This window comes from Cricetulus griseus, chromosome 6, assembly GCF_003668045.3.
Source record: "Cricetulus griseus strain 17A/GY chromosome 6, alternate assembly CriGri-PICRH-1.0, whole genome shotgun sequence".
NCBI classification, from domain to species: domain Eukaryota; kingdom Metazoa; phylum Chordata; class Mammalia; order Rodentia; family Cricetidae; genus Cricetulus; species Cricetulus griseus.
In genome coordinates, this window is record NC_048599.1 from 144,053,985 (window position 1) to 144,080,929 (window position 26,945).

A 26,945-nucleotide genomic window follows, 5' to 3' on the forward strand; every position below is an offset into this window, starting at 1 on the left:
CGCGCGCGCGCGCGCGCACCACACACATACACGCACGCGTGGGCACACACAAGTGCTTGCAGACCCCACCTCTCCACATACACTAGTCAGATTCCACATACAACTAAACTCAAATCTATATACAAAAGTTAAAAAAAAAGCTCACCCTGGGTATATAGAAGCCCCTTTCAGTTTGGCTCACCCGGCTAGCCAGATAAGGGGGCCACCGTCCCCCTAACTCTGTATAAAGGATCTTAGATATGGGAACATGAGACCCATGGGGGCTGTCTAGGGGGACTACCAGGATGACATGGTAGGAAGCCACCTCCCAGCCCCACACTACCTCGTACTCCATCCCTTCCAGGGGCCCCTGGGCTCGAGGAGAAGCCAGGGTTGTGGTAATGAGGTCCAGATGGCTTGGCGCCCCCGCCAGTAACGACAGAGGACCCCGCCCAAGGTGGGGAGGTGGGGCCCAGTCCTAAGACAGGCTTGGAGGATCACAGTGATCAAGGAGGGAGCATGGTGGCCCAAATCACAGGCCACCACTCTAAAATGCTACTGCCCCATTGAGCAGCCTGTCTTATGGCAGCCCCCTCAGGAAGAAGAGGGTCCCTTCCCCCCACTCCTTGGCCAGCTGGAGTTCATTACCAAAACATCCCCTGTCACCGCCCCCATTCTCGATGGTCACCTCTGGAATCCAGATGTGGAAGCCAAATAGATTCATTCTTAAAGGAGCCCAGAAACTGGAGGGGAGTGGTGGGGGCCTCTGGGTGCCCTCGGAGGCAGGGGGCTATTTTGTGGGGAGGCTCTGCAGGCCATTATTGCTGCTGGTCCCTTTGCCCTGGAGGTATCCTAAGCAGCATGCCTTGGTTGGCAGGAGCTGAGGGTACTTGAATGCAGGGGTTAACTGAGTGTCTGGCAGCTGGACATGTGTGTGTCATGGTCCTGTAGGGGCCACAGAGAAGGCGGCACGCCCTGGAGTGAGAAAACAGGAAGGCCACTGGACTGCTGTGTCGGGGAGCAGCACCCACTCCAGGGCGCTTCCATGCCTGCCACCTCCCCTCCCAGCCTGGATGAGAGGGTACTTCCCTGGTGGTACATCCTACCGCGCCCGCCCCCCATACAAGTTTTTTTCAGAGGGTGTGGTCTAGCCCACTGTCAGTGATAGTATGCTCTGAGGCCCGCCCTTGACAACCAACGGCTTTTGACTGGCTTTTGACTCACCTCGTCATCCTTGTACCAGGACAGGTTCTCTGCAGTCAGCACAAACCAGTACTCCTTGGAGCCTCCTTTCATGATACCGATGTTGTTGATGGTCAGCCACCCCTTTCGAATAACCTGGAGCGGGCGGGGCGGGGGCAGGAGGTCAGTGGACAAGGACCAGGCTTCCCGGTGGAGGATGGGACGAGTGAAGAGGCATTCAAAAGCCCCCTCCCCACTTCTCTAGGGCCTGACTGGTCAGAGAAGGTGGGGGCCAGACCTGCCCAGGCTTGAACCACAAGTGGACAGAGTAGAAGACAGTAAAGCAAAAAGTCAGCTGGGGCTGGAGAGCTCCTAGCAGCCAGAGATGTGTGAGCCAAGGATGGGCCACTTTGATAGAGGGTGAGTTCCCCGTCGCTAAGTGTGTGCAAGCGGAGTTTGCTGTCTATTTGGGTAAGGCAACTCCAAGTGTCATTTGAGGGTCTGCTCTGACATATGTTTCTAACCTTGAGAACTCTGTGCTCACTGCACTTGCTTCCCCTCCCTTTTTTGCCTGGCATATACCTACTGGCCCTTTGATATCAGCTCAGATTTACATGGGGGGCCCTCCCTGGCCCCCATGTCAGTCATGAGCACAGTAATGACCTCTGATCAGTCTCCTCTGTTTGCTTCTGTAGCAGGGACTTGAATGTTAATCTCTCTCTCTCTCTTCCTCTCTCCCCCTCCCCCTCTATGTGTGGGGAAAGGAGGAAGAGGATATTATCCACTTATGCAAACTTCCCAGCTAATGCATGAATTTTCCTGTACCCCTTATCACCTTGCATAGCTCTGGGCAGTCAGGGACTGATGAAAAATGCTTTGGTACCATTAATAAATGAATAAATGAATAAATGACCACTGTGACAGTTCTGAGAGTCCCCAGGGCAGCAGGAAGAGGCAGAGCCACACATTGTCCAGGCCTGAACTTCCTACAAAAAGTTCAGAATAACCAGCAAGAACCCACTTTCATGGCAGCAAGCAGTCTATCCCCAGACATCACCACAGACTTTGGACACCACCATCAAGGGTAGGATGGGGCCCAGGCCCTGGTAGTAATTCTGACCGAGGAGGAAGGGCTTCCTTCTGTTCCCTCCCCAGCCCTGACCTCACTGGATGCTTCTCTGAGCATCCAGAGAGACCCATGAAGGCCTGGTGCTGGTAGCAAAGGCCTGGGGGCACAACTTGCTTGAGGTTTTCCTGACCCCCTCAGGCTTCAAGAACCTCACTGAGAATTTAAATCACACAATCTATCAATGTCTGAGCAGAGGGCAACACAACTGCTTTGGTCAGGGCTGGCCCAGGATCTGGCCAGCAGATCTTGCTACTCGGCTTCCTGTCCTACTTACAGCCTTTGTCCTCCTCGGCCACTCCCAACTCTACACTCTCCCCTGCTCACCTAGCTCTCCTAGGTCTAGAGTCCCTGAGCTAGAGGTTCTCTCAAAGGCCCAACTGGGGTCCTGTCCATAGGTCTGGGGATCCAAGGGGAGAGGGAAGGTTCTGGACTCCTGTCCAGGCACCACAGGCGCTGTCTGAGCTGAGTCTTTCTGAGATACAAATCTGTTACATCTTCATTCTTTGGCACCCACTGTACTCTAGGACCTGGGACCTGGGGCCAAAGATAACCAAGATCCAAGCCTGAATGGGAAACAGATATTTAACCAATCACAGACTTTGGAGACTATGTGGGAACTGCTGAGTATCCCAGAGGATCCCAGTGCTCGTGTATACAACTGAGGTCGAGCAAGGGCTACTGAGGAGTGCTGTTTCTGTAGATATTTGGAGCATGAAGCAGGAAGCCAGGTGGGGAGGGATGGGGCTGGTGATTTTTCTTCATCTCTTAACTCTCCATTGGAGGTCATTGTCAGCTTCTTTAAAATGTGCCTGTCTCGCCAGGCATTGGTGGCGCACACCTTTAATCCCAGCACTTGGGAGGCAGAGGCAGGTGGATCTCTGTGAGTTCGAGGCCAGCCTGGTCTACAGAGCCAGTTCCAGGACAGGCTCCAAAACTACAGAGAAACCCTGTCTGGAAAAAACAAAAAACAAACAAAAGCAAATGTGCCTGTCTCGTCTCCACTCACCCAAATATCCATCTCACAGACATTTAAAAAGCACCTACCTAGCACTGGGCCCACCCATCCCCACGCACTCTATCTCTGCCTGCAGCAGGTGCTTGTCTTGTGCATACTTATAGATGGGTGGATGGGACTGTGTGCATGGCTGGGCCTTCTCTGTCCTGTGAGCAGGCATGGAATTCACGTGCTGGTATGTACAAAGTACTCAAGCCGAAGGGTGCCCTCTGCCCACGTGCAGATCCCAATCACCAATGAGACTCCACCTCCCCTCACTGCACAAGTCAAGACCCCCAGTCCTGGTACTCACCAGAATCTCATCCTGCAAAGAGGTAACCATAGCAACCACGAGAAGCATTGGGGAGAGAGGAGAGAGGATTACTGAGGCAGAGTGGGAAGCTTGTGGCTGGCAGATGACAGACAGGCTTTCTGGCCCCCAGGGGATCCTTCCCCTTGGGAGGGAGGTTTCCTCAGAGCTCCAAGTCCACCTGGCACCCTCCATCCCTCGGACTGGGGCACTGGGGCCACTCACCTGGTTCCCTGAAGTCTTCTTCTTGTTCATCTGGTTGCTCCTCTGCTGAGCACTAGTGAGGGAGGAAGAGTCTCAAAACTCTCAAGAAGCCCAGTACCACTGCTCATGGGGCACAGGACTTAGAGGATTAAGCTGGCAGAACTGGAATCTACATACACACGTGTGCACATACACATGCATTTGTGCATGTATACAAACACAAGGGGCCACCCCACAGCCCTGGAGCACTCACTTGGCAAAGCCTATGAAGTCTTCGTGGTTGGTGTTCATGTAAGCCAGCTCAATATCGATGAGAAGCATGACCTTCAAGGGTCCACAAGTTGGTGAGCACATAGAAAAGATGCCACAAAGTTTAAGAATGCCTGACAAGCTAGGAGAGAGATACTTCCAGCACATTTAGAAGGTTAGCACCCATAATAAATAAAAAAGTCCCTATAGTCAATAACTGAAAGACAAAAGAAGCAGAGGTCAAAACAGCAAAAGAACACATATGGTATTTCATAGAAGACATGCTAACAGCCATTAAGAATATGGAAAAACTGAAACCCATTATTATATATAATTAATATATGCTAACAAAACCTTTTTAAAATCTGCAAAAAAGCCAGTTTTAATCCCAAAACTCAGGAGGCAGAGGCAGGCGGATCTATGAGTTCGAGGCCAGCCTGGTCAACAGAGCAAGTTCTAGTACAGCCAGGTCTCAAAAAACAAAACAAAAATCTGCAAAATTTGTTCACCCTTGTTCATAATGAGCTCTTAGTTAACACAATAATATCCTTCTTAACTCTGACAAATAATAAGTATTGATAAAGGGTCAGAATAGGCACATACATGCATAGGAAGATGAAACTGTAATTCTTTTCTTTTTGTATTTTGCAAATATTTATTGATTATTTTTATGTTGTATGTATGGAAGTTTTGTTTGCATTTGTCTATTGCACAATGTGCATGCAAAGCCCACAGAGGCCAGAAGAGGGCATCAGATTCCCCCTTGAACTAGAGTTACAGGTGGTTGTGAGCAGCCATGTCGTGCTGGGAACTGAACCCCGGTCCCCTCTAAGCAGTTAGTACTCTTCACTTCACTCTCCAGCCCCAGAATTGTAATTCTTATTTTAGTATTGCTAAGGTGAGGATGAAATACAGTTACCTACATAAGGGAGGTAAGAGATACCACTGATAGTAATTAGTGTCACTTTGTGGAGAACAATTTGGTAATTAACATTAAAATGAACACACACCTTTCTAGAATTATAGCTTAGATAAATTCATCAAACAATCAAAGATGTAGATGCCAGAATGTCTAAAGCATACAGTTTTCCTCTTTTGTTTGTTCTTTTTTATTTTCTTCTCCTCCTCCTTTCTCCTCCTCTTCTTCTTCTTCTCTGAGACAAGATATTGATGTTTGCTGCCTAGGTTAGACTTGAACTCCTAGATTTAAGTGCTCCTCATACCTCAGTCTTCCCAGTAGCAAGAGCAATAGGCCTGTGTCAAGTGTCAACATTCTTGGCTGTGGTATAATTTGTAATGGAAGAAAACTGGAAAATGAAATAGATTAGGGTGACCTGAGAATGAAAGACATTAGCTGGGTGGTGGTGGCACATGCCTTTAATCCCAGCACAAGAGGCAGGTGGATCTCTGTGAGTTCAAGGCCAGCCTGGTCTTCAGAGCAAGTTCCAGGTCAGCAAGGGCTACACAGAGAAACCCTGTTTCAGAAAACAAAAACAAAACCAAAAAAAAGAAAGACTCTTGATGTTCAAAAGCATAGGAAAATTCTAGGCTGTGATAGGGAACACACACACACACACACACACACACACACACACACACACACAGAGAGAGAGAGAGAGAGAGAGAGAGAGAGAGAGAGAGAGAGAGAGAGAGAGCGAGCAGATTCTGAGGTGTGAAGGCATTTGTTCAAGTCTTTCTGTTTTTTATTGTGAGACAGGGTCTTACATAGCTCAGACTGGCTTCAAACTCCTATGTAGCCAAGGATGGCTTTGAATGCCCAATCCTCCTCCTTCCACCTCCTGAAAGCTAGGATTCCAGGCAAGTGCCACCATAATCAGCACTGACTCGTGATGAGAGTGGCTGCTGGGTCCAGCCCCAAGTCTGCTCCTTCCTGTGAGCCTGGAGCCTGTCCTTCCTGAGGCCCACATTCTGCAAAGGAAGCATTTCTGCCCACAAAGGACTAGTGAAGTCACATTAAGATGAAGTGAGTCACTTGCCCAGCATGTCAAAGACAGTCAGCGAATGTTAAGTAGTGCAATTATTGTCAAGGAAAAAGAACGAAAGAGAGAGAGAGAGAGAGAGAGAGAGAGAGAGAGAGAGAGAGAGAGAGAGAGAAAGAAAAAAAGGCATGAGGGACAGCAAGAATATGATTCCTAGAGACAGAGGTGAAGCTGGGGGTGTAGCTCCAGTGACAGAGTCCTTGCCTAGCATGGAAGAAGTCCTGGCTTCAATCTTCAATCTCCAACACTACAAAAATTGGGCGTGGAGACTTATTCCTGCAATCTGAGTACTGGGGGAGGCAGGAGAGGCAGAAATGCACGTTTATTCTCTGTTACATAGTAAATTCAAAGCAACCTAGGCTGTATGTCCTAACACACACACACATACACACACACACACACACACACACACACACACACACACACACACACACCTTAAAGGGGGAGGGTTGAGGGAGAGATAAGAGAAGGTTGGAGGAAGAGATAAGGAGGGAGGAATGAAGGGGGGACGCTGGGCAGCAATACACAGAAGTGATTTTGTGGGAGGAGGTAATTCAGGTGCCTGAGAGCCATGTGTTGCCATGGTGTGTATGGAGGTCATAGCCTCGAGTGTCCTTCCTTACCTTCTACCTTGTTTGAGACAAGGCCTCTTGCTGTTTCCCATTGCATACACCAGGCTAGTTGGACTTTGGGCTCCACCCAAAGTGGAGGGAAGTTGTCAGGACAGGGTCCTTCTATGTAGTCCTGGCTGGAACTTGCTATGTAGACCAGCCTGGCCTCAAATTCAGAGAGACCTTCTGGCCTCTGCCTCCTAAGTGCTGGGATTAAAGCTGTGTGTGTCACCACATCCAGCTTCCTTCAGTCGCTTGGATTCCATCTTGCTGTGCATTGCCATGCCTGATTCCCATGGGTTCTGAGGATTCAAACGCAGGTCCTCACACTTGCATAGCACTCCCACTGAGTTCCAGCTTTGTTCTTTTGTTTTTGGCTTTTTGTTTGTTTTGAAACAGGGTCTGTGTATGTTGTCTAGGTTGGCTTCAAATTTTTGATCTTCCTGCCTCACCTTCCAGGAATCTGGGATTATAGTTGTTTATAAAGGCATCTGGCATAATAAGGATCTAAAAACATGCAGGCATATCTCAGTGAGTTTGAGGCCAGCCTGGCCTACTTAGTGAGTTCCAGGCCAGCTACATAATGAGACCCTCTTTTGAGCCTCAGGAGGTTCAGAACAGGCCAGAATATCTCTGCTCTTCCAGGCCCAAAGATAACATCTGGAATCTAAGTTTGTGAATGAATGAATGAATATTTCATAAATGGAGCAGAGTTGCAAAAGGAGCAGAGTCTGTTAGGAGTATAAGGTTAGCTAGAGACATAACAAACAGAGAAAGGCCTCCAGGGAGATGGCCGGACAGACTGCCAGAAAGCCAAGGAAGCTGGACAGACTAAGAAAAGGGAGGAGATGAGATCTGGGTGCAGTGCTGCATTCCTGTAATCCAAGCACTCCAGAGGATGAGGCAGGAGGATCATGGGTTTGTGGCCAGCCTGGGCTACATAGTGAGATTCCAGTTAGGGGGTGAAGGGCAGATGGGAAGGAAGAAAGGAAAGAAAAGGATGTGGACGTGTGTGATCAGTACGGTGGCTCCTCAAATAACCAAACAAACGGGACTTGGAGTGTGTACATTTGGCATGTGCTTGGCCCTACCTTTAATTCCCAGGGCCACTACTAAAAATACGGGTGGTGCTGTTACCCTATGATCCATCAACCCCACTTCTGAGTGTGAACCCCAAAGAATGGCAAACCCCACCTGAGTATCTGTACAGCCATATGTATTCACAGGATTATACACAACAGCCAAATGGCGGCAGAGAGAGGCTGAGAGATGGTTCAGTGATTAACAGCACTGACTGCTCTTCCAGAGGACCCTGGTTCAGTTCCCAGCACCCACAATGCAGCTCATAACCACCTGTAACTCTAGTCCTCGTGGGCACCCGGCACAAAAATGATGCACAGACATAAACACAGGCTAAACACCCACCCAAGACACTTTTTAAAGGTGGAAAAGACTTCAATGGATAAATAAAAGTGTAGTGTATAGTCCACAGAATGTTATTCAAGTATTTAAAAAGGAATATTCTGGTAGCTGCTACAGTATTTTGGATAAACCTTGAAGGCATTAGGCTATGTGAAACAGCCAGACACCAAAGGATTGAAATACTGTATGATTTTACTTACCATGGGAACACAGATAAATTCATAGAGACAGAAGGGAAGGTGTCTGTCAGGCTGGGAGGGGACTGTTTATGACAAGAACAAAGTCAGCTTTTCAAGATTCAAAGCCTTCTGTGGCAATGGTACCATGATGTCAAGGTACTTGATATCACTGAACCGTGCCCTTCAAAAATGGCTAAAGCCATCCACTTTGCATTAACTGTATCATCCCATAAGAAAACAGACAGAAAGAATAAGAAAGTTATTTCGGAAAGATGAAGGGAGATGGAGACTGTGGCCTCTCACCTGCTCCTTGGTGCGGCCCTCACGTTCCCGGATGTGAGTGGTCACAATACGTTCCATCTCCTCCCGAAGACGTGGGTATTGCTGGAGCTGGAGAAGGGCAGGAGGAGAGAGAGCCACGTACACACAGGGCCTGGGCATCAGACACCCAAACCCCACCTGAGTGCAGGGACCCAGGGGTGTGGGGTGGGAGATATACGTGGGAATGCCAGCCAGGCCAAGAAGAGAGCCCTGGAGCCCCAGGAGGCTGCTGGCACCAAGCTACGGCCTTTCCTTCCACCCAAGTGTGGGTTCTAGATGGCAATTTAAGTGTCTTTCTGGTTCCAGGATCATCTTTACTGGCCCACTTGGGCAATTTCAGTGGGCAAGGGGCAGTCTCCATGGGGAGAACTACAGAAAGAGCTGGCTGTGGTGGCCGCCATCTTGAAGTGGCTATCTTGAAGACAGAACTGACAGATGGAGGCCTTTGTGGCATCCTTAGTTTCCAAGGCTTTCACTGACCCTCCGGGAGACCCCTTGCCTTCCTAAAGGCTTTAAGTGACAGCCAGGTGAGGAATCAGGCAAGAAGCAGCCTCCAAAGACTATCAAGGAGAAACTGGGAAGGGGAGAGCCCATGGTGCCAGTCAGCCTCCAGAGTCAGGCCGGGGACAGGTAGTGGTCCTTGTCAGAACTGGGGAGGGAGCAGTTACAGGAGGAAAACAGCAGTCACACAGAGGACATGCAGAAGCTACCTGGCACAGGCATGCAAGAACACAGGGGACATGCAGAGATAGTGTGTCAGCAGCATGAGCAGTACCCCGTGGGGGCCTGGCTGGGCCCTGGGACCACTTGGTAACACCAACCCAGTCCTGTCTCCCTTAGCATTTCTTTCTCTCTCTGCTACCATCATCTCAAACTACATCTGCCCGGTCTGAGACTAAGCAGACCCAGTAGGGCCTGCTGTACTCTGCATAGCCAAGGATGACCCCGAAGTCCTAGGAACCCTGCCCTCAGCCCAGGCAGGTTCTGAACAAAGCCCAGATGACTTATTCTGCTCTAACTTCTCGTAGACTTCACCTCTTTCTGAAAGCCTGCCCAGATTGAGGACTAAGAGTTGAGTCGGGGCCTCCCTGTGCTACCTGGCCTCTTTCATCTATCTGGGTAGTAATTGTCCCCCAGCGCTGTGGCAGTGCTGGGCGCCACCTGTGCACAGAGAGGGCATGTCGGAGGAATGAGGAAATGAATGGAAGATGAATGTCTTTGCCCTCCTTGCCGGGTGAGCAGGCAGAGCCTCCCCCATCTTCTGGCTTGGAACCAACTCTGTTAGACAGGGCTTTTCAGGGAGCTCTGAAGATGGAGCCCACCCACCAAGACCATCTTCCCCACAGGAAGCTTGGACAGTTCCTGGTCCCATTTTTCACCCTGCGCTGGGTCAAGACGCTTAGGTGGATCCTTGTGGGAAGATATCCATGCACTCTGTGCCTGATTCTGAGGGCGATACGAAGGCCAAGAGGGACTGCCAGGGTGGACGGACAGGAGGACAGGGACAGAGACAGGAGCTCCAGGAAAGGCTGACCTGGGAGTAGTCCACATTCAGCCTTCCCATGGCTGTGCCAAGGGTTCAGCAGTGACAGCCTAGCACAAGGGCTGAGACCTTGCTGGAGGACCGGCCTGAGACCTGGGACTTAGAAATGCTGGCTGGAAGGGGTCTGCTGCCCTGTGTGGTTCTCTGTATGTAGCCTCTGAGTCTGGGCAGAGATTTGGGATTGAGTCACAGTCACCAGACCTTTGAGTTGGTCGACCGACACAGCTTCCCAGGGCAGGGGTGGGGGTGGGGCTGGGAAGGATGGAGCAATTTGCCAAAAAAGCATGGCCAGCTCCCTGCTAAGCGCCTGGATCTACATTTCTCAAGTTTTCCACATGTCCCATACAGACAGGGAGGCCTCAGGCCCCTCAAGAGGTTCTGTTCCTTCCAGCATCTTTTTCCATTCTGGCTGCCTCGGAGCTCTGCCAGGGCTTTTACCAATTTTTAAAATGGGTCCTTGGGTCTTTCTCTGGGTCCTTGGCTGATTACAGTAGCCAGCCTGGATCCCATTGGTTTGGGGGTCAGGGATGAAGTTCCTGAAGCCACAAAGGCTTGGTTTAAAGCCAAGCCCTGGCTGCTAACCGCCAAGCTCCCCTTCAAGTGTCAAGTCTGGTGTTTCCCTTCTTACCCTATGCCTAACATCAAACTCTCAGCTGTGTCCACAGATGAAAAAAGAAAAATCTAACCCCAGCAGGGCTAGAAGAAACACCAAACTTCTGTCAGGAGTAGCTTAGAAAACACAGGTATTAAAACAAAACAAAAGCTGGGAGGCGGTGGTGCACGCCTTTAATCCCAGCACTTGGGAAGCAGAAGCAGATGGATCTCAGTGAGTTCGAAGCCAGCCTGGTCTACAGAGTGAGTGCTAGGACAGCCAAGACTGTTACACAGAGAAAACCTGTCTCAAAACAAACAAACAAAAACCAACAACAACAAAAAGAAAAACCAAGAAGAAAAGGAAAAGGAAAATGACTGCTGAAGTTACATGGCAAAAGTATGGCTCTCCCCTAAGATAACTGCTCTCTGTGAAGCAAGCTCCCTGTTCACAGGGACCGGCTCAATAACCATGAAAAGATTTAATGTGAACTAGAAACAGCGCTATGTTCCTTTCTCTCTTTCAAAGCAGTGGTTCGCCTTGGGTAAATGTGACTTTGGAGTCTTAGTGTTCAATGCTTACTAATTTCCCCTCAAAATGCTACATACATTCTTTCCCGCAACACGTTTTCCACGATCCCTTCACATCATAGAGGGACATATGAACAGAAGCACACAGCCTGCCTTGCCGCTCTTCTTTTGAAACAAGGTCTCATGTAGCCCAGGCTGGCCTCTTACTATGTAGCAGAGGATGACCTTGACCTCATGATCCTCCTGCCTCTACTCCAGAGTGCTGGATTGCAGGTGTGGGCAACCTTTCAACAGTGCAGTTTTCCACTGTAGCTGCATTGCTTTGCTATTGATTGCCTCTGGACGGGCATGTGGATTGCTTTCAGAGTTTTATCATTCACAATTACTGCTCCCCTTAGGGATGCATCTCAGCAAAGCATTCTACAGCTTTGGAGTGTTTGTATCTAGCTACCTGTCTTCTAGGAATCTAATCCTAAGGAGGGCATTCAAGAGAAAGAAGCATACGGGACCTTCACACACAAAGGCGATCACTGCCAGGCTATTTCTTTGTGAGCGTGCACCTTAACGTGTGCACGCTAATGTGGCAGGCAGAAGTCAGTGCTGGGTGCCTCCCCAGCCCCTTCTCCACCCTATATTTGAGATGGAATCTCTACCTAAGCCTGGAGCCACAATTTGGCTTGTGGGCTGGCAGGCTCCCAGGATCTGTCAGTCTGCCTTCCCAGCCCCGGGGCCCAGGCACGTTGATGCATCTGGCTTTCCACAATGGCACTGGGGATCCGAACCCAGGCCTTCCTGCTTGTGTGGCAAACGCTTTACCAACTGAACCAACCCCCAACTCCTGTTTCTTTATGGCATTTAGAGATAGAGATTAAATGTTCAACAATGGGATAATGGTTAGGCAAAGTCATGTAATGGCCTCTTGTGTCACCATTAAAAAATGTTTTTATAGAGCCCAGAGGTAGGCACGCCTTTAATCCCTGCACTCCAGAGACAGAGGCAGAGGCAGGTGGATCTCTGAATTTGAGGCCAGCCTGGTCTACAGAGTGAGTTCCAATACACCCAGGGCTACACAAAGAAATCCTGTCTCAAAAACAAAAATGTTTCTATAGGCTATGTAACAATTCCACCCAGAGTAGGTAGAATGAGAAAAGCAATATATGGGCCCGGTGTCAGCATGGTTAAGCGAACAAGCCAATTATGTTGCAGAAATAGGAAAGTTATTTTATTGTATTGATGATGTGTGTGCATGATGTGTGTATGGTCACAAATGCACAGTGAGTGCTTTACCCACTGAGCCATCTGGCCAGCCCATAAATACAGAAGTTTTTAAGGTAGATGTGGTGGCTTGTGCCTTTAATACTAGGGCTCAGGAGGCTGAGACAGGAGGACTGCCATGGAGTCCAGGACCAGAAAGTGAGGTTACATCTCAAAAAAGGGAGGAGGGGCAAAAGGGCTGGAGAACGTAAGGACAGAGACCAAAATAACAACAACGAAAAAACAATAAGTGCCCATCGGTAGGATTCTGGGTACACAGACCTGGCACCCTTTCTGCCATGAATTGAGCCCAAGAGACAGGGCCTGGAGACACAGGGACTCCATAGCACAGGGCTCAGAGAAAAGAGGTGGATGATGCCTCACAGAACCTCGAAGTGAAGGCAGGTGTGTGCTCTACACATACACCTCAGCTCAAGGGACATTTCAGATCCACAAAAGGCTCAACTCACTCCTGAGCCTGGGTCAGCTCACTGTTGGGGGCAGGGACAGCATGGGAATTCTGGCAAGGTTTCCACCGCCAATGGGAGCTGAAAACAAGCACTACTTTGGACAACTTGGCTAGACATCATCAAGATGGCCAAAAGTGGACAGATGCATTGAGCCGGGCTGTGGTGGCACACACCTTTAATCCCAGTACTCAGGAGGCAGAGCCAGGAGGATCTCTGTGAGTTTGAGACCACCCTGGTCTACAAGAGCTAGTTCCAGGACAGCCTCCAAAGCCACAGAGAAACAACCCTGTCTCAAATTAAAAAAATAAAATAAAAAATAAAAAATAAAAGAAAGGAAAGAAAGAAAGAAAGAAAAAAAGTAAGAAAGGTTACAGACAACTCAAAAGAGGCTCCTATTCTGACTCATACAGACTGCACCAAGCAATCCAATACATTTTAGGGCAGATTGGTTTGGTTTTAAGGTCCTAGGATGGTTCTCCTGTCCCCAGAGGCCCTGACCCTGAGCCCTCTTCCTAAGTCTAAGTGCCCCTTTGTTTTTCCTGAGACCTGTATGGTCACCTGTAAAGACCATGATGGTATCTTCTTCTTAGCGTTGTTAAGAGAACTAAATCAGATGGTAAGTGCCAGCGCTCAGCCCACTGAAGCACAGAGTAGCTAGCTGTTCAATAAGCAGCCATCATCACCTGTCATCACTGTAGTTGTCATTGTTCAATCAATCATCCTTACCAATGGAAAGGAGAAATGTGGGGTAGGATATAGCCCTTCTGTCAGGGACAAGGGTCTGATAGGATCCTGAGTGAAAGGAGTCCAGGGCTTATAAGATGGCAGGAAGTCTCAGGCCAAGGATTGCCTGCCCTGAATGGGTGCCTGGGTCCCAATGGGGAGCCAAGAGGCCATCACATCTGCTAGGCAGATGGTTCTGCCCTGGGAAGCCATAGCCACCGGGAAGGGGTGACGGCCAGGCCCAGCCCCTCCCAGGCGGCCGCCATACCTTTTCGCTACACTTTCTGATGGTGGACGTGAGTTCACTGACTACCATGTCCACACACTTGATACTGGGCTCTTTAAGCTTCTGCACCTGCTTTTTCACTGTGGCTTCAAAAGCGAGGTCAGGTGTGAAGAGGCCCGTCCTGCACCCGAGGAGGAGGAGGAAGAGGAGGAGAAGGAGGAGGAGGAGGAAGAGGAGGAGAAGGAGGAGGAGGAGGAAGAGGAGGAGAAGGAGGAGGAGGAGGAGGAGGGGCCAGGGAGGGGAGCAGCCAGATGGGCAGAGGGGAAAAGGATGGGAGTGAAAGCCAAGCGGCCGGGCTCAAGGGTGGGTGAGGATGGCACAGGCATGGGGGAAAGAGAGAGACACCAACAAAGAGAAAGAGAGAGAACAGAAGACAACATGAGCGTGGGACCCAGCCCCCCCACCTCTCCCAGGGTTGCACCTGCCAGGTGCTGCCAAGCACCCCCTCCCTCAGGGCTCTGGGGTTATGGCCAGAGGTGTCAGGGACCAAACCCCTGTTCTGAGAGAGCCTTCCAGGGTTCAGATCCTCTATCCCAGGGATGCCCCCTAGAAATCACACTCAACAGCACCAGGCCTGCCTGCTCTTCTCCGGTGCCACTTTTGTCTGTGCCCTTGGGTCCTCCTAAGGGCCTGACCCAGACCAGGACCAAGCCACAATCCTGTCCAAATCTAGGCTTTTGGGTGTTCCTTTTTGCTTCAGCCTGACTCAAAAGCCCAGCCCCATCACTACCTCTGCTAGGCTGTGCTGTGTGTAACTGCCCAGGCCGTGCTCTCTCCGCTCGCTTGCACAGTCTAATGCAGGCGAAGCCACCTGGAGCTTCCGTGTAGCAGCATGACCCTCCTTGCCTACCCCTGCTCCTCCTTCCTCCTTAAGGGGCACCCCTCTGGCTCCTCACAGGTGTGTGGGAACTTGTAGGACAGACAGCGAGAGAAGAGGAAAGACAGAAAGAGGAGGGTGATGGTTGAGAGAGGCCAAGGCAGCAGTGGGGGAAGGGAGGCCTGGGGTGGAATCAATGAGCACTGGACTTAGAGTCCACAGCCTCGGCTTCCAGTAACAGCTCTCCCGCTTTTTGGGAGATAGACCCTGGGTAAGTTACTCGGTGTCCTGAGCTCAGTTCCCCCGCTGTGGAAAATGAGCAGCGTCCTCCCAGCCCTCCCTTTCTGGGCAGTTCTATGAGGCTGGCAGCTTGGCAGGAGATAGCTCTATCCCTGGAAAGCTGAGTGTGGAAGGGAGGGGATGGGGTGAGTACCTGAATGACAATCCCTAAAGCAGAGTGGAAGGATGGAGAGATGAAAGACAACGGGGAGACACGGTACCCGCCCGCCAGTCCTGGGCCCTCTACACTGTTCTGGCTGCTCAGGTTCCCGTAAAGCACCCCAGGATGTCCTGTCCCTCACATGTCCCCAGGCTGAGGCTTCCCCAAGACCCGCCTAGGGCTTTGGAAGGTTACTCCACTTCCGTGGGTAAGGCAGAGGCCAGGGTTCCCTCAAACACCATTGTTCTAGGCCAGGGGAGATCTCTTAGTGTCCAATTCTTTGATTCCCCAGGTTTGGGGATCAGGGTGTGGGTGAGCCCCCTCAGAGAGCTCCCCTGTCCAGGTCCATCATGATTGCCTTGCCTTTCCCACCCCTCTGAGGCCTGTGCATGCTACCGAGGAGGCAGTGGAGATGTGGGGAAGGAGCGCCTGGCTGAGCAGTGCAGGGAGGGACAGAGGTGGGGCTGATGGGGGCTGGCCAAGGGCTGCCTGTTACCTTCTTGGTGCACTGTCTAACCGTGCTGATTAGTTCCGAGATAACCATGTCCACACACTTGAGACACGGTTCTCGAATCTTCTTCACCTGCTTTTTCACAATGGTTTCAAAGGCCATGTCTGGGGTAAACAGCCCCGTTCTGAACGCCCGGAGCAGGAGAAGGGCACAGTGTCACAGGCTGGCACTTGCCAGGAGTGCCAGGCCAGGGTCCCTCTCCAGCCCCTTAGCTGTGTCTGGGGGAGAAGTCTTCCCACTACCCCCTCTGAGTATCACATCTAGTCAGTGTGTGTGTGTGGTGGTGGTGGTGGGGGACTAAGGAGAGGCTTCTATCAGTGATCCTTGGGCCAGACAGCTCTGTCTCTTCTGTAGCCACTTTGCTTCATCTTAAGTGTTTCTGTAAAAGGTTCTATAGCCTCAAACTGTTTGGAAATTGCTAAACTGAGGCCTCTTAAGAGCCATCCTGAGAAATGAGTTTTTGTTATTAAGACTAGACCAGGTCGTCTGTTTTGGCCAAATGCAGCTATCAAAATGTAGATTTCATGCCGAGAGAGACAAAGCATGGAGCATACAGGAGTACAGGGTGCTTCTGTCTTGTTCACAGAGGTGTCACGTGAGCATGGTGCCATTCAGGATCTGGGTCCTTGAGGGGTGTCTAAGGGTCTATTTCCCAGGCGTCTTTTTGACACCAAAGGGTGGCTTAGAAGGGATGTGGGTAGCAGGAGTGAGGTTGGGCTAGTGGGACACTGGGAGCATCCAGCATGCTGAAAACCACCCTCACACAAGGATTTAGAATGATATCTGGGTGCTATGACCCAGACCCTACCCAGTGACCCTACCCTTTGTTCATCTACCTAGGTAGGTGACACTAGGCAGAGTTGTCACACACTCTATAGAGTGCTTCCCTGGCCACCTGTGCCCTGTGCCTCCAGGCCATACTCCCAGGGATTGCCAAGGAGGCCAGTGGGTTATAGGCTATGGGTATCTCAGGCTTCCCAGCCATCTCCCTTAGCTGGAGTCTGTTGAGCTGGGAACCAGAAAGTTGGAGCTAAGGGATTGAAGACCAGGACCCTCAGGTCCATCCTGAAGGAGTCTCCTGTAAGCCCAGTGCCCCTTGCCTAACAGTGTGCAGACCCCACCCTGGTCCCAGTACATGCCTGATCCCATGAATGTTCTTGATGGCATAGCTGATCTCCCTTCGGAGTTCCTTCTCATCAAACTCCATCTGTGGTGGACAGACAGAAGACTGGTTAGGGCCAGCCCTGCCACAGGAGGTAGAGATAGGGCCCACCCTCCTGCCTGGGATTGCAATGCCCTACCTTAACCAGCTCAAAAGGAAAGCGTTCATGGAAGATCCGGTTAATGCGTGCTCCACCTGACAGCTCATAGGTGTCAATCTGGTCTCCGGAACCTTCAATGCGTTTCTCGAAGTCCACTGCAAACTGCTGGACCATCCTGTGTGGGAGAGGGGCGTGGCCTGAGAAGACTTGGTGGGAGCCCTGGGCCCTGGAGGGTGGCAGGGGCTGTAGCAGTTAGCCCTGGAGACCGGGGCCAGAAGTCTTACTGCAGCAAGGCCTTGGTCTTGCGAGCTGGGTCATCGGGTCGGAAGTTCTTGTACTCTTCCACCTCCTTCTCAATGGACAGCAGCTGGCTCTGCAGTTTGTTCCGAAGCCCCGGCAGTGTGTCCCGGATGTGATTGGTCAGTTGCTAGGCGTGGTGGGTAAGGAAAAGGTTAAAACCAAGCTCACAGCCCTAGATGCCCACAGGGTCGGGCAGGGGAAGTGATGTTGGAGGCTGTGTGGATACAGTGAGGCACAGAGCTGGGCAGCACCAGGGCAGAGGCTGTAGAGCAGTGGCTCCCAACCTTCCTGATGCTGCAACCCTCTAATACAGGTCCTCATGGGGTTACCCCAACCATAACATTATTTTTGTTGCTACTTTAGGACTGTATTTTTTAAAAAAAGATGTTATTTATGCCGAGTGTTGGTGGCACACGTCTTTAATCCCAGCACTTGGGAGGCAGAGGCAGGTGGATCTCTGTGAGTTCGAGGCCTGTGTGGTCTACAGAGATCGAGTTCCAAGACATCCTCCAAAACAATGCAGAGAAACCCTGTCTCAAAACAAACAAAAAAGCTATTTTATATACAAGTCCTCTACATGTACACCTACACACCAGAAGAGGGCATTAGATCCTATCATAGATGTGTGGGTGCTGGGAATTGAACTCAGAACCTCTGAAAGGGCAGTCAGTGCTCTTAACCTCCAAGCCATCCCTCCAGTCCCTGGGTCAACCGAGAGAACCAAGATGTCCAGGTGAATACATTCCAGTCCCCACTAGTCAGTACCACCATCCACACAAAATCTTGGTCTTTTATACATGCTGGGAGTCCCAGGGCTCCCCTTCCAGGCCCCAGACAGGAAAAGTCAGCAGAATTCTTGTCACTAACTCCCAGTGGGACTGAGACTGAGGAAGCCTCCTTTCTCTGGGTCTCAGTTTGTCGAATCAGTGGATGCTAATCAGCACTGGTCACCCTTAAGATGCACTGAGAAAGCAGGCAGGGGAGACGGCTCAGTAGCCAAGAGCATCCACACAGCAGCTCACAACCATCTGCAACTCCAGTTCCAGGGGACCTGATGCTCTCTTCTGATTTCCCTGAGCTCCAGACAAAACACCCATACATATGAAATAAAATGCTTAAAACACACACACACACACACACACACACACACACACACACACACCAGCAAACAAGAAAAGATGCACTTGAGATTATTCTCATTTCCCTGGGCCCTGGCCAGGCCTGCTCCCCTACCTGGTTGAGGACCTTCTGCAGGTAGGGTGTACCCATGCGGTCGGCCAAGTGGCGGTAGGACGGGTGAGAGAGGAAGAATTTGCGTTCGGCAGCCAAGGCGGCTGTGATGTCCTTCTTGCCATCGATGTCCTTCTGGCTGCGGTTCACCACACCAATGTAGCCTGTGGAACAGGGCCAAGGTCAGAGGCAGGCAGCCTCCAGGGAAGGCGGATGAGGGAGAGAGAGGCTGAGCAGTTTCTGCCTACCTCTGCGCAGAGGGAGCAGCTTATTCTCCAGCACATCCCGAGCATCTGTGCCCTCATCCATCAGATCCAACTTGGTGATGACCCCAATGGTGCGTTGACCTGGAGAGTGGCCATGGAGGACTGTCACACCCGCCGCAGTCCTCACTAGGAAGACTTCATGCATTCTCAAACCCTCCACACCATTCCTCTCCCCCTCTCTCCACTCCCCTACCCACTGATCCAAAGTGGCCAAAATGATTTTTTGCTGATGCAATTTCTCTTTTTTAATTATTTGTTTTATGTGTATGTGAGTTTTGTCTACATATATGTTTGTGTGCCATGTGTGTGCCTGGTGCCTGCAGAGGCCAGAAGAGGGTGTCATATCCTTTAGAACTGGAATCACAGATGGTTGTGAGCTGCCATGTGGGTGCTGGGAACTGAACTGAGGTCCTCTGGATGATCAGTCAGTGCTCTTAACCACTGAGCCATCTCTCCAGCCCTGTGTTGATGCCATTTCTTTGAGAGAGGATCTGACTATGAAACTCAAGCTGGCTTCAGACTTGATATATGCTGGGGCTGGAGAGATGGCTCAGTGGTTAAGAGCACTTGCTGATCTTCCAGAGGACTCTAGTTCAGTTCTCAGCACCCACAAGGCCGTTCACAACTGTCCATAACAGTTCCAAGGGATCTGAGGTCCTCTTCTGGCCTCTGTGGGCACTGCATGCAGGTGATGCACAGACATCATGCCAGCAAAACATTCATACTAATAAAATAATTTTAAATCTAATGTAGCCAGCAGTGGTGGCACAGCCTTCAAGCCCAGCACTCCATTCAGGTGGTAAAGGCGGGAGGATCTCTGTGAGTTCAATACCAGCCTGGTCTACAGAGCTAGTTCTAGGACAGGACAAACAACACTACACAAAGAAACCCTGCCTTGAAAAACAAACAAAACAATTTTTTTATCTATATAATCTCCCCTTACGCTGCCCTATAAGATCTCTATGCAGTGGCTTTTCGTCATCTTTCTAGCCATCCGCCATGGTGGATGGATGAAAGGCCCTAGCCAGAACTCACAGCCTTCATGCCCCCACCTCTAGAGAGATGGGAGCCTGATTGTTCACTGCCGCACTGAGTGCCAAATCATGATTTAGTTTTTATTTGTTTGTTTTTGTTTTTTTGAGACAGGTTTCTCTGTGTAGTCCTGGCTGTTCTACAACTCGTCTGTAGATCAGGCTGGCTTTGAACTCAGAGATCCACCTGTCTCTGCCTCCTGAGTGCTGGGATTAAAGGTGTGTGCTGCCACTGCCTGGATAAAATGATGTTTTAACTACACTATGTCCCCTAGACACTCCCCTTACGCTGCCCTATAAGATCTCTATGCAGTGGCTTTTCGTCATCTTTCTAGCCATCCGCCATGGTGGATGGATGAAAGGCCCGAACTAACATGGGGTTAGCTCATTAAACAACTGCAATAAAACCTCTTGCTATTTCCTTAAAACAAAACAAAACAAACAAAAAAAAAAAACCACTGCACCATGCTAGGTAAGAACCTTATATCCCCAACCTGGCAAAAAATGTTTCTATGGGGTGGAGCTTTTAAAATTCACTTGTGTTTATTTACTTATGTATATGTGTGGGTGTGCCACCACACACATGTGGAGGTCAGACGACAACATGCAGGGATCAGTTCTTCCCTTCCTCTACATGGGTTCCTGGGACAGAACTCAGGTGCAGCAAGCACCTTTCCCCCACGGAGCCACCTTGAAGGCCCTTTTCTTTTAGCTTTTTGAGACTGAATCTCATGTAACCCAGGCTGTCCTCAAACTAGTCCTGTAGCTAGTGCTAGCCTCTCTTCCTGGGCCTTCCACGAGCTAGGCCTGAGAGGAGCTCCACTCAGAACCACCCGTTAGTTCTGATCCCGACACTTTTCTACTTAGACCATTCTGAGATACTCTTAAACTAACCCTATATTACTGCCGAGAGTCAGCCGCCAGGTAGGAACCTACCCTGGGGGTCCACCTCCTTGGCGATCTTGAGGGCATCGGAGTTGGCCAGGTCCGAGTTGGCAGGAGACACAGCCAGGATAAGACAGTTCTCCTTGGTGACGAACTGCATAAGCATGTCGCGGATCTGGAACTCGATGTCAGGAGGTTGGTCCCCCACTGGGACCTTGGTCATTCCAGGCAGGTCCACCAGAGTCAGGTTCAGCACTGGACAGAGAGGCAAAAGGGACGGGCCCACGGTGGGGGCGTGGTCAGATGGGCGGAGTTAAATAACAGGGGTCCAGCTTGAAAAGTAACTATGGTGAGCGGGGTCCGAAGTGGAAGGGGTTAAGCAGGTAGGGCTTGGGGTAAGTGAACTTGGAGGAACCGTCCCCCACCTCCCAGCGCGCAACTGTGGGGCCCAGGGAATTGACCCAGGGGGCGTGGCTAGGCAAAGAAGCCAGAAGGAGGGGGGCAGGGCCAGGTTCCTCACCGTGGGGCGAGTAGACTCGCAGGTTGATGGGCACGGGTGAAATGCCCTTGTTGGTGCCGGTGACCCGGTCGGTCTCAGCCTCGATCTCCAGGCGTACCTCCTCGAAGTCGGTGAATTTCTTTCCCTTGCAGTGCAGAAACTCGGCATATTCTGCTCCAGAAACGGGCAGGGGAAGGAGAGGAGGAATCAGACCTGGGAAACCCACCTGGGTGGCATTGGTCTTCCTTAATCTACCCTTTACCTCCAAATACAGTGATCCTTGCTTCCATTTTACAGTGTTTTTTTTTTAAACAAAATATTTAATTTAATGTGCACTGGTGTTTCGTCTGCATGAGGGTGTTGAATCCCTTGGAACTGTAGTTACAGAGTGGGTGCTGGGAATTGAACCCGGGACCTCTGGAAGAGCAGCCACTGTTCTTAACCGCTGAGCCTAGTGCCTCCATTTTACAGTTTTATACCCACTGTCTAGATTGGGATCGGCCCAAGAAAGGGAGGATGATCTTGTCTAAAGTCATTCCACAAATACTTCAGTAGCTAGGGCTGGACTTCATCTTAGGGAGGGGCCACACCTGACTGCTGATGAGGGATACCCACCTGTGGTGGAATTAACCAGTTGCAGAACCAGGGGACGTCGGGTGACGATGCCAGATCCTCGGGGCAAGAAGTCTCTGCAATGAGTTGGGGATTAGAAGAGGGTCAAGATCTGTGGGCAGCTGCCTTCCCCCAGGGAGTACTTGTTCTGCTATTAGGAGACACAAATCCCCTCAAAGGGCTGGCCCCACAGTATCTTACTGACAGCATTGTCACTAAAAGGTGTGGGCTCCCCCAAGTCATTGCTTCAAGTAGACAAGAGGCTAGACCAGCAACTCCCCAGATGTCCCTCAAATATATACTATGTTGGATCCGAGCCAATAGGAAGTCCCTGCTCCCATCCCAGCCACTGTTAGTCTGCTCAGGGAAAAAATGAAGCACAGGGTAGCCCAAATGACTGGTGACCAGTCGGACTGATCTCAGCAAAACCAGAGCAGAGCCGCTCTCTTCCCTGCCCCTCTGGGGCAAACAGTGGCTCAGTTCCTCTTCCCCAGGCCCCATCTGGCTAGAGTTGAAGACAAGGCAGGTGCAGCCTGGAGGAGGCAAGGAACAGAACTTGGACTTCTTCGGTGCCTATTGCATGCCAGCTGCTTTGTGGGCAGAAGCTCATGAGCTCCAGAAAATGGCCCTGGGAGGAGGACGCAGTTACTGTTCCCACTTTATGGATGGAAAAACAGCCTCAGAGATGTTCCGGTATCATGATACAGGAGAGGAGAGCCTGGGCTCAACTCTGTGAAAGCTCTCCATCTCTGTGAAAGCCCCATGGACTCAGCCCCCTTTGAAGGACATCACACAGGGCCCCCAAAGTGTCATTTGTGTCCCGGGACCTGACAGTTTATACCCAACATCTGCTACCACTGGTGCTTACTTCAGCTGTCCTTCTGGCTAATTCTGTCTGTCAGCTAGTCTCGATTCCCCGACCCATGACTCTTCCACAGGCTGGCTGGAGGGTGGAGTTCTCTCCAGGAACCAGGCCACCAGAAGTAGCAGCTCTCAAGTCCCAGAACCCAGGAAATGGGAAGCAAATCAAAACCTGGGGGCCGTACTCATCCAGCCAGTCACTCCGTGGAAGAGATCCAGCCCAGTGCTGACCCAGGCTCAGGGGCAAAGGGTCAGGGAGAACAAGCAGGCCCCAGGGGCCTCAGGTTCAAGCCTCCCTCTTAGGGTCCTCTCCTGTACCATCTCTAGAAAAGGAGAGGCTGCTCAGGTCAGTGACCTGGGGGAGGAGGGGGAACTTGGCATACATTAATCCTTTTAGGCAGCAAGCAAATGTGCTTCCTTCTCACCATGCTACTCTGCAGGAGGACAGGGCTGGTGCTTCCTGTGTGCCCTTGTACACTGTGCCGAGCCCAGGGCTCAGGACTCACGAGGTGCTCAATGCATTCTAAGAGAATCCCCAAGTCATCAAACAAGATTCTCACAGAGATTCTCATTTTTATAGATGAAGCAGCTGTGGCTCAGAGAGGGGAAGTGACTCACTCAAGGTCACACAGCAGAACTGTGTTTTACATGAGTTGTGTTTTATTCATTTGGGTTTTGTTGTGGTTTGGGTTTTATTGTTGTTCCTTTGTTTTTCAGTGCTGGACTTCAAAACCAGGTCCTCATACAAGCTAGGAAAGTACTCCATTATTGAGCCATACACTCCAGTTCCATGTCTGGAATTCAAACCCAAGTGTATGTTGTACCCCAGAGGCTAGAAACGCCCCCATACCACTGTGCCACCCCCTAAGCCCAAGGAGACAGACTTAGCTCTTTATATAATTGACTTGACTCTGATCTGTACCAGGTTCTGTGTTGGGCCGTGGGGACGAGAGATGAGTCACCCAGCTCCCCACCCAAAGCGCTCACTGCGGTGGAGACAAGTAAACAGATCATACATCGTGGTAGGACAGAGCTGGACAGGCAGGCCAGGGAGGGAGAGGGTCCTGGGCCTAGGGAACTTCCTGCTTCATCCCCCCAGCCTTCACTCAGTGACTCCTTGCGGGGGGTACCCATCCATTTGGGGGTCCCCAGGACTGTGGAGGTAGCACACTTGTTTTTGCAGGCTTTGGTGGGTGTAGGGGCCTCCAGTCCACCCTCTTCCTCACCAGCTGCTTGCCAAGCAAAACCATGGCAACAGCAGTTGCTGTGGAAACTGCAGGAGGGGCTGGAAGGATGGGACTCCCCACTGAAAGTCCTCCCCATGCAGAGATGTGGACCTTCCCTGGAGTTATTCCTTGAGAGGCCTCCCTGTGAGCAGATGCGCCCACCCAGCCCTGTATGCCTGAGGGTGGAGGGCTCTGGAAAGCCACAGAGAGTGTGGGAATCTATGGCCTACCTGAGGAGGTTGATGGCAGCTTAGGGTCTGACCCAAGTCACTGCCACCTCAAGTCCAAGCTATCAGAGGGCCAGGCTCTCCACTCAGCCTTCGTCAGAATCCACGGGGCTGCTTACTAAAAGTGCTGATTCTGGACAATGGTGGCGCATGTCTTTAATACCAGCATGTGGGAAGCAGAGGCAGGCAGATCTCTGATTTTGAGGCTAGCCTGGTCTACACAGAGAAACCTTGTCTTTATATTTTTTTATATTGTATATAAATTGCTGGTTCCTCAATGTGTTGGGTTCAAATCTCCAAGGACAGGTCACTAATCAACAAGACCCTGTGTGAATGTCATGTTTTCTTTCACTATCTGAGTGGTTAAGAGACAGTGCCAGGTAGAGGCCCTGGGTTCAAATCCCACCCATGCCTTTACCTTGCTTGGTGCCCTTGGACTCACTCCTTCACTCAGAGTCTGTACATGCTCATCTGTGGCAGGATGGCATACACTGTTGTTAAAGGGTTTGTGGGGCCTCTCGGTAGAAAGACTGAATCCATGCCAAGAATGGAGACCACAGGGGTTACCAAGAAGGGTCCCTCATTTTTAGACTCCTCTAGGAGGACTCCCAAATCCCAGCGAGAATTCTGAAACATCGCAGAAACCTCTGCCTCACCTCCTCTGGCCACTGAATCCTGACAGTGACACCAAAGTCCAGAGAGGTCAAGGATGTGTGAGGGTGCACAGCAGTGCAGAGCGGCTGAATGAGACCTTGGACACACAGCAGACAGGACCAGTAGATCCTCACATGAAGGCACAGAACCTGACACATAGTAGGTGCTCCAGAGACACTAGAAGGAATGGCTCTTTCCTGCTACTGGACACATTGTCCCACTACCTGTGAAGGGTCAGCATCTTTGACCCAACCTCCCGTCAGAGCCACCATTGCATCTTCTGTTTAGCCTAGAGACGGCAGAGCAGGTGTCTATGGAATTGTGTGGGCTCTTGAGCACCAGAGGCCAGTGTTGAGCCCAGCATGGGAGGGCAGCTGGTGGCCTGCCAGCTCTCCCACTCATTTTGAGCAGATGGTGGTTTCACAGGGAGGCCTTGCCTTGCCATCTGCAGAGACACCTTCAAACCTGAAGCACAGAAGGGACGAAACAAACGCCTCTTAAGACCTCCAGCACCACCTACTTCCTAACTAAATTGACACTGTCATCCCCTCCCGGGAGAGTCTAGAAACACCACACCAATGTGCCAAAGTGACTCCCGACTCCTACTCCAGATCCTGAGGCTTGGGGCCAGATTGCCCTGATATCCATTCCCTGCTTGTGTGTAAATGATGACAAGAAATAGCACGTCTGGTTTGACAAGTGACCATTCTGTCTTCTTGGGCTCTGACAGCAGACAGGTATGGCACTTATGGAGCTCCCACTTTGGAGCTGTGGATGGGTGGACATCCCTCTCTTGTGTTGTTTTCAGACCAGTGCAATGGATGGCTCTGGGTTTACTGCAGTTAAGGGATGGACAAGCCACAGCTCTTATGGCACATGAATTATCTGGTGTGGAGAGGTGGAAGGTGCGTTTCCAGCTGGCCAGACGAATAAGGGTGGCTTGGGAGGGCAAGAGGGATTCAAGGACAAATGCAGCTCCTGAAAGTGGCAGGCAGGGCTGGTCATGCTCCGAGGTGGCCTCCGAAGCAACCACCTGGAGTGATGGACAGAGATTTTGCCAGCCAAGAAACACATAGGGGGTAGGTGAAGCTGCCACAGGCAACAAGTCCTTCTCTGTTCCCAGGGCCCCAGGAGACCCAGGAGGCCTGAAGCAGCCCACATGTTGCAGCGTGTAAATATCAAGCTGATGTTTGAACATTTCAGGGCAGTCTAGCCGTGGACTCCCTTCCAGTGTTAATGGTCCCCGAGCAGGGGCTGGGTGGGACCTGCCTGCATATCCATTGTCCAGGCTGAGCAGACAAGGGGCAGGCCCTCAGACACCCTGTAGAGAAAATTGAGGGTGGACAAGGAGCTCTTCCAGTCCCCACTTACAGCTCACTGGACAGCAGGGGACACCGAATCACAAAAAGAAGGCTGTTGTCCAAGGCAAGTTGGTGATGGGGTGGGACCCCACATGGCAATGTCCACTCTTCCTAGTCCCCCTTCCATTCCTGCCCTTTGTCTTTCCATCCATGCTTCCTCCCTTCCTCTCTTCCCTTTTCCTCCTCCCTTACTTAATCCTTTTCTCCCTTCTTCCATTCCTTCCTTCTTGTGTTGATTTTTAACATGAGGAAATTATGTTTTTGTTGTTGTTTTGGTTTTTCAAGACAGAGTTTCTCTTTGTGTAGCTCCGGCTATCCTGGAACTCACTTTGTTGACCAGGCTGGCCTCAACCTCAGAGATCCACTTGGCTCTGCCTCCCAAGTGCTAGGACTGAAGATATGTGCCACCACCCAGTGGAAGTTATGTTTTCAAAATGGAAATAGTTCCTTTTTCCATCTAATTAAAAAATTAAGATTTTGGGCTGGAGAGATAGCTCATCAGTTAAAAACACTGGCTGTTCTTCCAGAAGACCTGGGTTCAATTCCCAGCATCCACATGGCAGCTCATAACTATCTGTAGTTCCAGTTCCAGGAAATCTGACCTCCTCTGGGAGGCAGAGGCAGGTGGATCTCTGTGAATCTAAGGCTGGCCTAGCCTACAGCATGAGTTCTAGGACAGCCAGGGCTGTGCAAAGAGTCCCTGTCTTGTGTAACAGTTCTGGCTGTCCTGGAAATCTCTCTGTAGACCAGGCTGGCCTGGAACTCACAGAGATACGCCTGCCTCTG

General features: G+C 50.9%; 1 protein-coding gene across 10 annotated transcripts in view; it reads right to left on the minus strand.

Annotated features, from left to right (window-relative positions):
- The window catches only part of Dnm1 (dynamin 1), a 44,535-nt gene that overhangs the window by 10,609 nt on the left and 6,981 nt on the right, over positions 1 to 26,945 (minus strand). For 4 of the 10 annotated variants that reach the window (XM_027423834.2, XM_027423832.2, XM_027423840.2 and 1 more), the window contains exons 2-15: positions 21,834 to 21,907; positions 21,240 to 21,389; positions 20,771 to 20,974; positions 18,786 to 18,884; positions 18,541 to 18,701; positions 17,292 to 17,434; positions 17,047 to 17,182; positions 16,885 to 16,952; positions 15,731 to 15,869; positions 8,563 to 8,649; positions 4,052 to 4,122; positions 3,820 to 3,871; positions 3,598 to 3,609; positions 1,204 to 1,317 (exon numbers count right to left, since the gene is read on the minus strand). In XM_027423834.2, coding sequence (XP_027279635.1) covers positions 1,204 to 1,317; positions 3,598 to 3,609; positions 3,820 to 3,871; positions 4,052 to 4,122; positions 8,563 to 8,649; positions 15,731 to 15,869; positions 16,885 to 16,952; positions 17,047 to 17,182; positions 17,292 to 17,434; positions 18,541 to 18,701; positions 18,786 to 18,884; positions 20,771 to 20,974; positions 21,240 to 21,389; positions 21,834 to 21,907 — 1,510 coding nt within the window. Of the gene's footprint in view, positions 1 to 1,203; positions 1,318 to 3,597; positions 3,610 to 3,819; positions 3,872 to 4,051; positions 4,123 to 8,562; positions 8,650 to 13,960; positions 14,100 to 15,730; positions 15,870 to 16,884; positions 16,953 to 17,046; positions 17,183 to 17,291; positions 17,435 to 18,540; positions 18,702 to 18,785; positions 18,885 to 20,770; positions 20,975 to 21,239; positions 21,390 to 21,833; positions 21,908 to 22,698; positions 22,824 to 23,116; positions 23,207 to 26,945 lie in introns of those variants that run through there. The other 6 variants (XM_027423844.2, XM_035446206.1, XM_027423837.2 and 3 more) reach the window with 4 other exon arrangements.